Source organism: Notothenia rossii (genome assembly GCF_949606895.1).
Source record: "Notothenia rossii genome assembly, chromosome: 3".
Classification (NCBI taxonomy): domain Eukaryota; kingdom Metazoa; phylum Chordata; class Actinopteri; order Perciformes; family Nototheniidae; genus Notothenia; species Notothenia rossii.
Window position 1 is genome coordinate 74,648,667 of NC_136901.1, and position 11,576 is coordinate 74,660,242.

General features: G+C 41.1%; 1 protein-coding gene across 4 annotated transcripts; it reads right to left on the reverse strand.

The window, feature by feature from the left end:
- Window positions 1-817: 817 nt before the first annotated feature.
- csf1ra (colony stimulating factor 1 receptor, a) lies at window positions 818-11,442 on the reverse strand. 4 transcript variants are annotated; one of them, XM_079669459.1, is made up of 22 exons: window positions 11,293-11,442; window positions 10,884-11,010; window positions 9,250-9,528; window positions 8,837-9,124; window positions 8,593-8,729; window positions 8,339-8,504; window positions 8,047-8,248; window positions 7,445-7,560; window positions 7,179-7,290; window positions 6,882-7,081; window positions 6,597-6,688; window positions 6,322-6,448; window positions 6,111-6,215; window positions 5,857-5,967; window positions 5,537-5,699; window positions 5,357-5,439; window positions 5,114-5,217; window positions 4,646-4,768; window positions 4,439-4,550; window positions 4,246-4,345; window positions 3,142-3,253; window positions 818-2,814 (listed from the first exon to the last, which is right to left on the reverse strand). In XM_079669459.1, the coding sequence occupies exons 2-22, from the start codon at window positions 10,933-10,935 to the stop codon at window positions 2,668-2,670; spliced, it is 2,931 nt and encodes a 976-aa protein (XP_079525585.1). In that variant the 5' UTR covers window positions 10,936-11,010; window positions 11,293-11,442; the 3' UTR covers window positions 818-2,667. The 4 variants fall into 4 exon arrangements, 3 of the variants coding, with proteins under 3 accessions (XP_079525585.1, XP_079525583.1, XP_079525584.1); XM_079669457.1 differs by having other exon boundaries at window positions 9,250-9,531; XM_079669458.1 differs by having other exon boundaries at window positions 9,250-9,531; window positions 10,884-11,004; window positions 11,293-11,436.
- Between the last annotated feature and the right edge of the window lie 134 nt (window positions 11,443-11,576).

Genomic DNA, 11,576 nt, shown 5'->3' on the forward strand with positions numbered 1-11,576 from the left:
ACAAAGCAAAGACAATGTACATCGTGTTAAAATCTTCACTTGTGTAGCAGTCTCATTATGCTTTACATACCTAAAAAATAGAAAATGTTTCTGAATATTGTGAGAATCTTATTGAGATGTGGGCCACATTCGCATAAAGGTTGCACTCAAAGGGCCGGTTGTAACTATATAAATATACGTATATTTAATATATATATAAAATAATGTATTATATTATATTATTGCCTCTGAATTTGATTATTATCGGATAGGATAATAACTTAGTAATTAACTACGTCCGAAAGCAGAAGTCCAGGCAAATAATTGCAAGTCTCTTCAGTGCGCATGTCACAAAACGAGATGCATTGTGGGACATGTAGTTTATGGGCAACCTGCTTCTGTAAAGTGGCATGTAACCGTATAATAAACGTATTATATTCTTTGCAAGCTCTTGCGGGCCACATAAAATGAGGTCGCGGGCCGGATTTGGCCCCCGGGCCTTGAGTTTGGGACCCCTGCCGTAGAGTGTAAAGAAGTTGTGAGCTTTTTTCAAATAATTAAATATAATTTTAGCTGAAACCACAGAAAGGAGAACATGCTTTTAAATTCTCCGTAGGCTACTCTCAGCGCTAGGATAAATACTTCTCTGCAAAGACTTCCGAGTGCAGTGTTGACAGATACTGTGGGAAATGTTCCAGAGGAAATGCAGATTTTGCATTATTCAAGAAAAAGGAAGTAAGCGTATTATATCTGCTCAAACTGGCACTGCATCGTAATCTTTTAGTATATTAAACTTCCTTTTCTTGAGTTGTAATGGTACATCTTCATCCAAAGCCTCTACAGTTTCTCAGTGATTTAATTTGCAGCTTTTGCTTTGATTGTTTCATTTGCACACAAAAACACAACAGATACAGCATATGAAATATCGGTACCACTTTACAATAAGACTACCCTTATAAAGGATTCATAAAGGGTTTATAATTAGGTTATGAATTAGGTTGTAAACACTTTATTTATTATTAAGAACCATTTATAAACCAGTTCTAACAGTTTTCATACATCAACACAGGCTCACTATTTGGCAAGATGACTTATAAGCCTTATATTGGCTACTTAGCGAGAATCAACTCAGTGAGCAACAGATACCAAGGATGCTGGCTGATGAAGGAGACGAAGTAACTATATTTAGCCAATATAAGGCTTAGCAGTACAGATACATGTGGGCTCACTATTTGGCAAGCCACCGGTCACAGTTGCCCTGTTTATCTCATGTCTTATAAAAGCTTATTAATGATTTATAAAGTGTTCACAACCTAATTAATAAATGAATTACAAACTATTCGTAAACCCTTTATAAGGGTAGTCTTATTGTAAAGTGGTACCGAAATATCTACTCTACAACATTCCAGCAAAAATATAGATAATTCTTGATTTACTTCATGAGATTTATACATTATTAGACAACTCACTCGTGTTTCATTCAGATGCAAGCACAATTGAAATGCCTGAAGACACACGCATTTGCAGTCTGTAGCTTATAGGTTATCCTATAATCTTCTACATTAATCTAATATCTTCAAACAGTTGGCAGTGAAGGCTGTCCGCTACATCCAGACATCGGAGAGGATAAGTTGTGCCTCACAAAAAACAAAAAATACTTTCACATTGTCAAACATGAAACATTGTTCACCTGATCCAGAACGGATTTCCCTGCTCCTAAATCACACTTAACAATGCCTAATTCATTAGATAGAGGTGGGTGAATCACATGTTGCCACCAACTGACAGCTGCTGTAAGTATGTAACAAGAAATACAGCTGTGACCAAACCACGGCGAGCAAAACAACATGGCCATTCTTTGGCTTCTCCACAGTTGATTTAGCACGTTTAAAACAGGGATAAACACTCGCACTGTTTAGATGTTCTTTTGAGGTGATTGTAGAATAAAACGTGTCTACAGCATATAAAGATGAGCAGCTGTTGTTGTGGATCTAATGTGACCGCTGAGTTTCTTCCCCTGAAAAACCATACATGCAATAACATAGTAAAAAGGAAGGGAACCTGACTGATATCTCCACAAAAACCAGGCATAAGGCAGTAATACAAAAATACACAGTGTACAATATATAATAGGAACACTCTCTGAGGAAAGTGACCAGGGGCGTAGGACTGGGGAAAATAGGGAACTGAGTATACAAGGCCCTCATGTGAGGAAGGCCAACACAAAATATGAGAATGAATAGCTGTGGTTGTGCTAGGGGCCCTTAAGGACTGTAAGGGTCCTTCCTTTTGTGCTACGTCCCTAGAAAGGACTAACAGATATCCTTTTGAAAACAGATTATACCTCAAATACATATCAGAAGTAGGAATGAAGAGTCTGTGGTGGATCTTTGGATAATTGTGCAGTTAGTTGACATGTTTCCTCCTTTCATTTCTTCAGTCAGTGTTAGACATGGCAATTTGTAGTCATGGTTTGCAAAGAAGCAAGTCACATGATTGCTGCTGCTGCTGCTGCTTGCCTGTCTGGCGAACAGCACAACAGGCAAAAAATAGCTATGACTCTCTGCGACTGTCCGGTGGTTAGAACAAGCCGTGGTACCCTGGCATCAGGCTTCAGCTGATCCCACTTCCCTGATGCTTGCTGATGAGTTTTTTTCTTTTCTTTTCGTATCGATTGGCGGTTAGCTTTCAACAAAACTGATAGTTGTTGGTCTTCATCAGAGGCTGCTCCTCTTCCTCGTGGTCACAAGACCGGTCACAGGGCCCGTCGCACGACTTGGGCTCGTCACACACTTCACCCTCTGTGACTTGCTGTGGCACATTCTGGTAGATTAGCTGTGGAGAAGCAGCATTAGGACGGTGAGACCAAGAAAGACTGATCTCAGCTTCATAATATTTTGGTGTGATAATAGGAAAAAATAGCTTTCAGACAACATGAACATGTGCGTGTCGCCCTTAGGAACAGCACCCAAATAAGATGTTATCACAAAGGATCTAATTATTTGAATTGGTTTCACAGCTTAGCTTAATCTTAGAGAGAATTGAATTTAAAAATGAGAGTTTCCGGAGGACACTTTGTCTGGGGCGCCAGATGATTTGTTCTATTGATAGTTTTGGTAAAGCAGGTTTTGAGTCTCTGAAATGTGCTTCACACCAACTCACCTGTTCCCGCTCGGACTGCTCCCCGAGTAGTCTCTCTATCATCTGACTGATCTTGCTAAATGTGGGACGATCTGTCGGCTCCACATTCCAGCACATCTTCATGATTATATAGCTGGACAAAAAGTGAACGGTATTACAAAACTGATTGATTTTAGAGAAGTTTCCAGGACAAAAAAACATTTAAGCTATACATTTTAAGGGGGTTATATTTTTAACTGAACACTCGAGTTTTCTCAAATGTTGTGGTGTAAAATCAGGAAGCTGTATAAAGTAAAAAAAAAGAGAGGCTTAAGGAGGTGGTGATGCAGTTTGATAAGAGAGACTCCTTCATAAGAACCTCTTCCCCTCCAGTCTCAGTACGCTTCCGTGAAATAGCAGTTACATGGCTTCCTAGCTTTGAGATCATGTGGCTAACAGGCAGCACTGAGGCCTGACAAACAGCAGAACAACAGATGAGCAGGCTCTGACTCAGATTCAGTCCTCTCTGTTTCCACGCTTGTTCCATGGTGGTGTGACAGCCGCGCCAAAACAGCACACACAGATGTTAGGGTCCTCTGAGATACAGGGAAAAACACTCTTCTTATTTCTCATTTCACTTATTAAGTTTGGAGTGTTTAAGGGATATTAGATAACCGGAAGCAGAAAAATAATCTGGAATAATGAAACTTCATAAGGTTTCTTTATGTGTCAGTTAGTTCAGATGCTAGATACACTGGCAGAGAAATAAGGGATCTTTGTTCTGTTGTGATGAACATTTGGTGAGCACACTGTTTGAATTGTACAACGTCGACTTCGAATCAATGATCTTTCACAAATCACTCATGGTTACAACTTCTCAACTTATATTTAAATAGTTGCCTCTGTTTCTCAGAGTCTAACAATCTGAAACAACTGGTAACATTTATCCAGCTTATAAAAAGGCTACTATGAACATTGACTCAATGCTAAAAACCCTGCTGATAGTCACTTGATATTCCAGTAAAACTCAACTGATAATCAGGTGACATCAACATTGACTGGACAAAGTAAAGTGAGCATGGGAAAATGAGCTGTGACCCATTTCTGTATGAAGCAGACTTTTTGATGCTGAAGTGGGAAGCTTACATCTCAGCTGGGGCAAAGTTTGGTTGGCACATCTGGTAGCCACGCCTCACCATCTTGTAGAACCTGGAGTCAACAGCCACACTGGGGTAGGGGCTCTTGCCTAGTCAAATATAATATACAGTTTAGCAAGCAAATAATAAAAAACATGTGTGAAAATGTAGGACAATATATGTATATATGTGTGTGTTCGGACCTAATGAGAAGATCTCCCACAGGAGGATGCCGTAGGACCAGACATCACTCTGGATGGTGTAGACACAGTCAAAGATGCTCTCTGGAGCCATCCACTTCACTGGCAGACGGGCCTACACACACGATATAAAGAGTACAAAACGTTTTATTTTATTTTCATGTAGTCTTCAAATTGGTAAATGTGAAGTAGCTCTACTCGAGGGCTTACATTGCCTTTCACCACATAGTTGGAGTCATTCATGATGTCACGGGCCAGGCCAAAGTCACAAATCTTAGCCTCTCTGCGGTCGGTCAAGAGGACATTCCTGGCAGCCACGTCTCTGTGAATACACTGCACTCACACACACACACACACACACACACACACACACACACACACACACACACACACACACACACACACACACACACACACACACACACACACACACACACACACACACACACATCGCAATGCAGCATTAATTAAGAATTATGATCAAGTAAATGTTCAGACCAATGGAAAAAAAACCTTCCAAATGATTTCACACCCTTTATCATATTCTATACAAATATTTTGTTTTACATGGGAATTTGTTTGCTATTTTCGGAAATGCAGAGGGGATTTGGTTTGTTGTTGGGGTATTTTAGGAAGTTTTAGATGTGTGACTTCAATTTCAGTAATTAACTCACTCACGTTTTGGGCAGCTAGAAAGTCAAGGCCCTGAGCCACTTGATAGGAAAACCTCAGCAAGTCGTCAATGTCCAGGGGCCAGTCAGCAGCCTCCTCAGACACATATTCTTGGAAGGAACCAAACATTAATAATATTAGTAAGACCCAGGGTCAGGAAGTAGGGCTAATGCTTTTTATTAATATTGTGCTGCACAATAAAAGTGTTTGTGTCCATTCAAACTGGGATTTGCGGATGAAGCTTTTTACCTGGAGATAATTCGATACTCGGCACCGTGGTTGGCCTCATCTCTAAGTAACTGCTAGAAGAAGCACTGGAGATACCACTGTCACTGTTGGATGAAGAATAAAAGAGAACAAAAACGGAGATGTCAGAGATAGAATGCTTTTCATAAATCCTGATAAGACAGCAGAAGTCCGGTGATGTACCTTCTGATGAACTGTTTGTCACTGCAGACGTTCTTGTAGTCATTAGAGTCGTCCGTAGTGTCAGGAACACTCATTACAAAGTTCTCGAACTTCTCTGCCTTCTGGCGAAGGAAGTTCAGGAGGTCGCCGAGGCTGCAGTACTCCGTGATCACAAGCACCGGTCCTGATGAGGAGGAGACACGCCATGTTATGAGCCTTTCGACAAAGGAAACGTGGTTGCATGCTAATGACATTTTCCATGAACTGAACGACAAACATGTTATTGCAGCATTCTTTTTTTATCGGACATAATGCAGAACAAATTCAGGAAGTGGTCTGACCTCCGTAGGTGCAGGCTCCCAGTAGGTTGACGATGTTCTTGTGGTGTCCCAGGTGGCTCAAGATCTTCAGTTCAGACATCAGAGCTTCCCTCTCATCTGAGTGGGCGCTGGCTGCAGAATCACAATACACATTGTCATCATATCTTCAAAATAATTTAGGCAACATTTTCTCTTGGCCATTTTCAAATTGGCCGGTCAATCTGACAGCATATGTAGATAAAGATCACTGTTAAATAATCTTGACATTGACCAACCTTTTAACATTTTCACAGCTACACGCAACTCATTCTCTTCCATTCCCAGGCCGTAGGCTGTGGCCTCAACGACCTTTCCAAAAGCTCCTGCACCCAGGATCTTCCCTGGTTGGACAGAAAATAGAAGAAGAAAGCATTTTGAGTTATCCAAATTTAAATGTCAGATTATTTTTCTGATTCTATTGTTTTTATTGTTATTTTCTTTGCATACCTAACTTCAGCTTGTCTCTTGGGAACTCCCACTTCTCATTGTAGGGCAGCTGGGTGGGGTCAATGAAGGTGTAGTTGTTTCCATCTCTTGCCTCAATGATCTGCCAACGGATCTCATACCTGGGTTTCTGAAGAGGAAAAAAGGAGCCAATAGTAAACCACAACAACATCAAACATCACACAAGAAGATAGCCTTCGTCCTGGGGCAATATTTCAACCGTCCAAACCACACTTTACAACTTAGGCTTGTTGAAGCATCTTAGTGCATAACCTTACCTGCTTATATTTGTATAATAGGAAAACAAGAAGCACAAGGAGGATGGCCAGAATTCCTGCTGATCCAGTTAAGGTGGAACTGAATAGTTTGTCTGTGAACCAGAGAAAAATCACTATTTTAGTTATATGGACTGTGTGTCATACAAGCAGATTTGTGCAGTTTTATAACCACCATAAAGGGATCTGCTGACCATGAGAAAGCAATACATTCGATTTAGTTCAAGCACCATGTGACGGCACAATAGCAATTCAAAAAGTACATCAATCAAATAACACGACACTCACCAGAAACCTCCATGGCAAAAGTGTCGCTGCTGATGCCAACAAGATTGAAAGCTACACACTCGACCGTCATCCTGCGGGTGGACCGGCCCACGGTGAGGACGCTCTCCACCTCCACGGCCCCGAACTCCTCCCTCTGGACCTCCACTGTGGGGGCCTGGAGGGGGATTACCAGCTGCAGCCCTGAGGTGTTTTCATTGCACCTGCCTCATCGCGGAACATATACAGTCAGACAAATGTCTTACCCCTTTAAAGTATCATTTAAAGTACATTCCATGATCCCGGTGCAGTGAAACTTACGTAGGCCTTATCCCGAAACACTGGTACCAGATGATTTTGGGAGCAGGATAGCCAAATGAGGTGCAAGTGAGGGTGGTTATGTTTTCCCATCTGACCACAGCAACAGGTCTCTCTGCCAGTGAGGAGACATGTAATGTTAAGAAAGACCAACAGAAAAGTATCATTCAGGGTTTAATGAGACTTGTATTTTCATTTTACATGATAATTTAATCGTGCCATAAAACTGTGAATGGGTTTACTGATTTTGTTTTTACTATGTCACTTACGATACATCTGGACTTGGAATTTTATGGATGCATTGGCCAAGTCACTCTGGGCATACAATATGTATTGCCCTTGCTCCTGAGCATTCATTCTCTTCAGCTGCAGAGTAGCATGGTATCTTAAAATACAAATATTGTTTAGCTGAGAAAAAGAGGAACATGAAATGACTCATTTTGCAGTTTGAACACATTCAGACATGTCGTAGAGTAAATCAACAAGGAAAACGAGAACACTGTTCTTCCCTTTAGCATGACCTGAGAAAAATGTAAAGACCTTGAAGTACAAATTATTATTTTCTGCATTTGCAAAGAATGACATTTTTTAGGGTTCGGTCTATTTGTATTTGTGTTCGTCAGCAGGATTACAGAAAACCTACAGGCTATCTATGAATCTTGGTTGAAGGGTGTAAAATGGGCCACGGAAAAAACAAAGATGGCTTGGATACACACATTCATTTTCTGTGCTGACATCTTGAAGTAATAACATTGAGTATTATCAGAGTTTTAAATCCAGGAACCCTAGGTTAAAAACTCACATATTTAGATTATTATTGTATTATTATCATTTATATTATTTATCTCCCATTTCACCAGCACGGTTGTACCTGTTGTTGTATCTGATGAGCTTCTGCTCCTGTGTGGAGGTGTTGGGGGATGTTGGGGTGAGCCATCGATGCTCCGTAATGTGGGGGTACGCTTCGATGAACACAGTGAGCTCCAGATCTTCGCCCTCGTTCACTTCCAGTGAAAGACCCTGGTGGGCCAGTTTAGGGGAGAGCTGGGGCAACAGCCTGATGTAGGCTTTGTCTGTTGAGCAGAAACATAACCATTTGTTTTTAGAGGCTGATGATTCCCGTCAATAAGACAAAAGAGGGAATGGTTGTTTGTGTTCCTTACCTACGACCAGCAGGTATGTGGCTGAACTGTTCACCCCTGCTTCATTAGTGCCAGTGCACGTAATATTACCGGTGTCTGCCAGGTCCACAGCAGCAATGGTCAGGATGCTCTCTATGTCCAGGCGGTTTTCTCCATTGGAGCGAACGTTCTCCTCTATGGTGGCTTTCTAAAGGCAAAATATGGGATATAAAAGCCAAGTTACAAATACTATCTTTACAGCAATCAAGGACACTCCCAACATGTCAAATACTGACCGACTTGGTGGTGTATTTCCACGTGACGTTGTAGTTGAAGTTCGGGTTGTGTGTTGTGCAGCGAATCTTGAGTTTCTCCCCAACAATGCGCACATATTCATCCGTCTCCAAGACAACATATGGAGGGCAACGAAGCTCTGGAGTAAGAGAAATTATGAAAAATTATCAAACTTGGTGAACGTGTCACTTCAAATGAATCTATGGCAGCTTTGGGTGACCATCCCTACAAATCAAGTGGCCTCACTCTGAATGACGTTGATAGAAAAGGCCTTGGAGGTCTTCTCCACACCGTTGACCCTGGCTGTGCAGACATAGTCAGCATTGTAGCTGGGATGGAGCCGGTGGATGAGGATACCACGGTGCCGGTAAACTGTAAAGTTCATCCCCGGTGGCACGGAGGTGCCGTTGTCCATGCGGAGGCCCAGGTCTGTGGCGGCGGGGTCTGTCAGCAGGCAGGGCAGCAGGTAGTCCTCCCCCTCCTTCCTCACCACCTGCACAGACGTGCTGCTGGTCCAGAACACACGGTTTGGGTCTGGTATAGAAAGTGTTGTAAAGAATGAATTAGATCAAAGAGCAGTAGAGTGATGTTTGATTTACACAGAGAAGATCTAGTGAACAATCACAGAAATGATTCACTTCTTATTTATTCAAGCTTACCTTTTACATACACATGCACTGAGGAGGTGAGTTGCTGTGACCCAATGGTGTAAACACATTTGTAGGTTCCGGTGAATTCTGCAGTGGGACGTTCCACCTTCAATGTGCGGAAGTTCCCATTGCCTTTGGAAATGTAGCGTCTGTGTTTTGGTAACCGCGTTTGCCAGGTTACAGGCCGGTCCCCCTCACACCTCAGATCCAGAGGGCTCCCGAATCGGACCACCACCTCAGAGCCTGCCACCACCTTGGAGTTCCACTTGATCACTGGACGCCTCAATTCTGCTGAAAAGGAACAAAATATGAATACATGAAGGCCTTTATTGACTATTTGCAGGTTGTGTGAACATAGTGTGTGAGCAAATGAATCAATATTAACTTTGTTGTTGAAGTTAAGCTTTTTCTTTTTTTTTCTTGTTGAAAATCCAATACTTTGTTTCTGTTTTGTTCTTTAAAAAAACAACATCTGAGGACCCAGAGCTGTCTCGCCTGCTCCATGATTCAGATCTATTTTGGAAGCCCCCTTCTGAATTAAGGAAACAGGCAGAAGACTGGGAGCCGAATAAAATCCCTCCCTCTCACTTCTGCTTTCTTCAACAATTGTGTTAATAGAATTGTAAATAAGTAAAGCCTTATATATGTATATATATATATATATATATATATATATATATACATATATAAGGCTTTACATATTTATACAAAAATCAGAATATATATTCAGATTTTGTATGACTTTGTATAGGATTTATTAGTTTGAGGATATTCTTTCGGGTTTGCTAACTTTTGTGAAAACACAGGAAAGACTGACATCTTTCCTGTCAACCTGAAGCTTTCTCATTTAGAGTTCAGTCACTTTCGGTAAAGGTTATCAAAGTGTCAGCAAGAGGTTTGGACAGTGTGTTTTGAAGCTTAAAGCAGAACCAAGATTTCATGTTCAGCATTTTTCTATTCAGTAAACAAGGTACTGTTGAGAACTAGGAATGAAACAAATCAGCATTTTAGTTCTGAACCTCCTGATAGTCAGTGTAAACATTTGTCTTTCCCTAAAAGTCCTTGTTCCATCGTCTCAATGGACCATTCATCCAACCTCAAAACGACCCCAATAGCACCTCACAGTAATGCACCAGAAAGCAAAACAAATTCCTTCAGCCATAATTAAACCCAACAACAGATGCTTTTATGTACTCACATTTAAAAACATGAAATTGCAATTTGATGCTTGGCGGGTGATGTTCATATGTGTCATATTCAGAGCCAAACCAAAATGGGGGAAACAAAGTGTGTGTTTTGCAGATGGAAAAGCAGACTGTTTCTCAGCTCCTCTGGACTGACCACGAGTTTATGCCTTGAGATGTATGATGAAATCATTAGAGCGTAATACACAAGATGTAATGTTTGTATTTTCATAAATCATTTGTTAGTTGATGCAGAGAAATATGTCTATTAGAGAATATATATATTATTAAAATGGGATTTATTTAAAACTTTTATACAAAGCTTTTTTCAGACATTGCTACATATTGTCAGATTTTACATCTTTAAATCAATATGAAAGTGACCAAGAAAAACACTGTATGTGTCTATTTTATGGTGATCCTCTTCCCATTGCATTGTTTAAATCTTTAGGGCCTTACCTGAAGCAGCAGATGCCACAATCCCGAGCAGCAGAGCGAGGTAGGACCGCATCCTGGATCAACTCCAAACCTGCAGCTTGAACGTTGATTTTTGCCCTAGACAAAACCTTCTTCTTTTGTTCTGTAGCTTTGGAGAAAGAAAAAACCCTCTAAAGTTTTGCTATCACTCATGCCCCTCATGAACTTCTCTATTCTGACTGGTCAGAGCAGCTCTGCACGTAAACATGAAGAATTATTTCATTTACTGCAATGTGTGTCTTCTAAAAGTGTACATTCAAATCAGGAACTTATGATGTATTAGTATGAAATACTTTGAGGAAGTGTTTCATACTTACAGTAAATAAGGGAATATCACTTCACTTTAAAATACAGCTGATGTATTATGCATTATTTATTTATTTGTACTCACCTGTCAATGTCTTTAGTCTCAAAGAGGGGTATAATCACTTCCCCGGGTTTGATGTTACCATCCAGAACGGACACACGAGTCCCTTCTTCTTCCCTCTCTGTCTGTGTCTGACCTTCTTCTTCTCCCTTCTGCTTGTTTACAGTCTCTTCACTACTGACGCCACACAGCAAACAAGAAATCTCGGAGACAGCAAGTGGTGGAGGGTGGAGGGAACTGTGTGTGTGTGTGTGTGTGCGTGCGTGCGTGCGTGCGTGTGTGTATGTGTGTGTGTGTGTGCGTGTGCG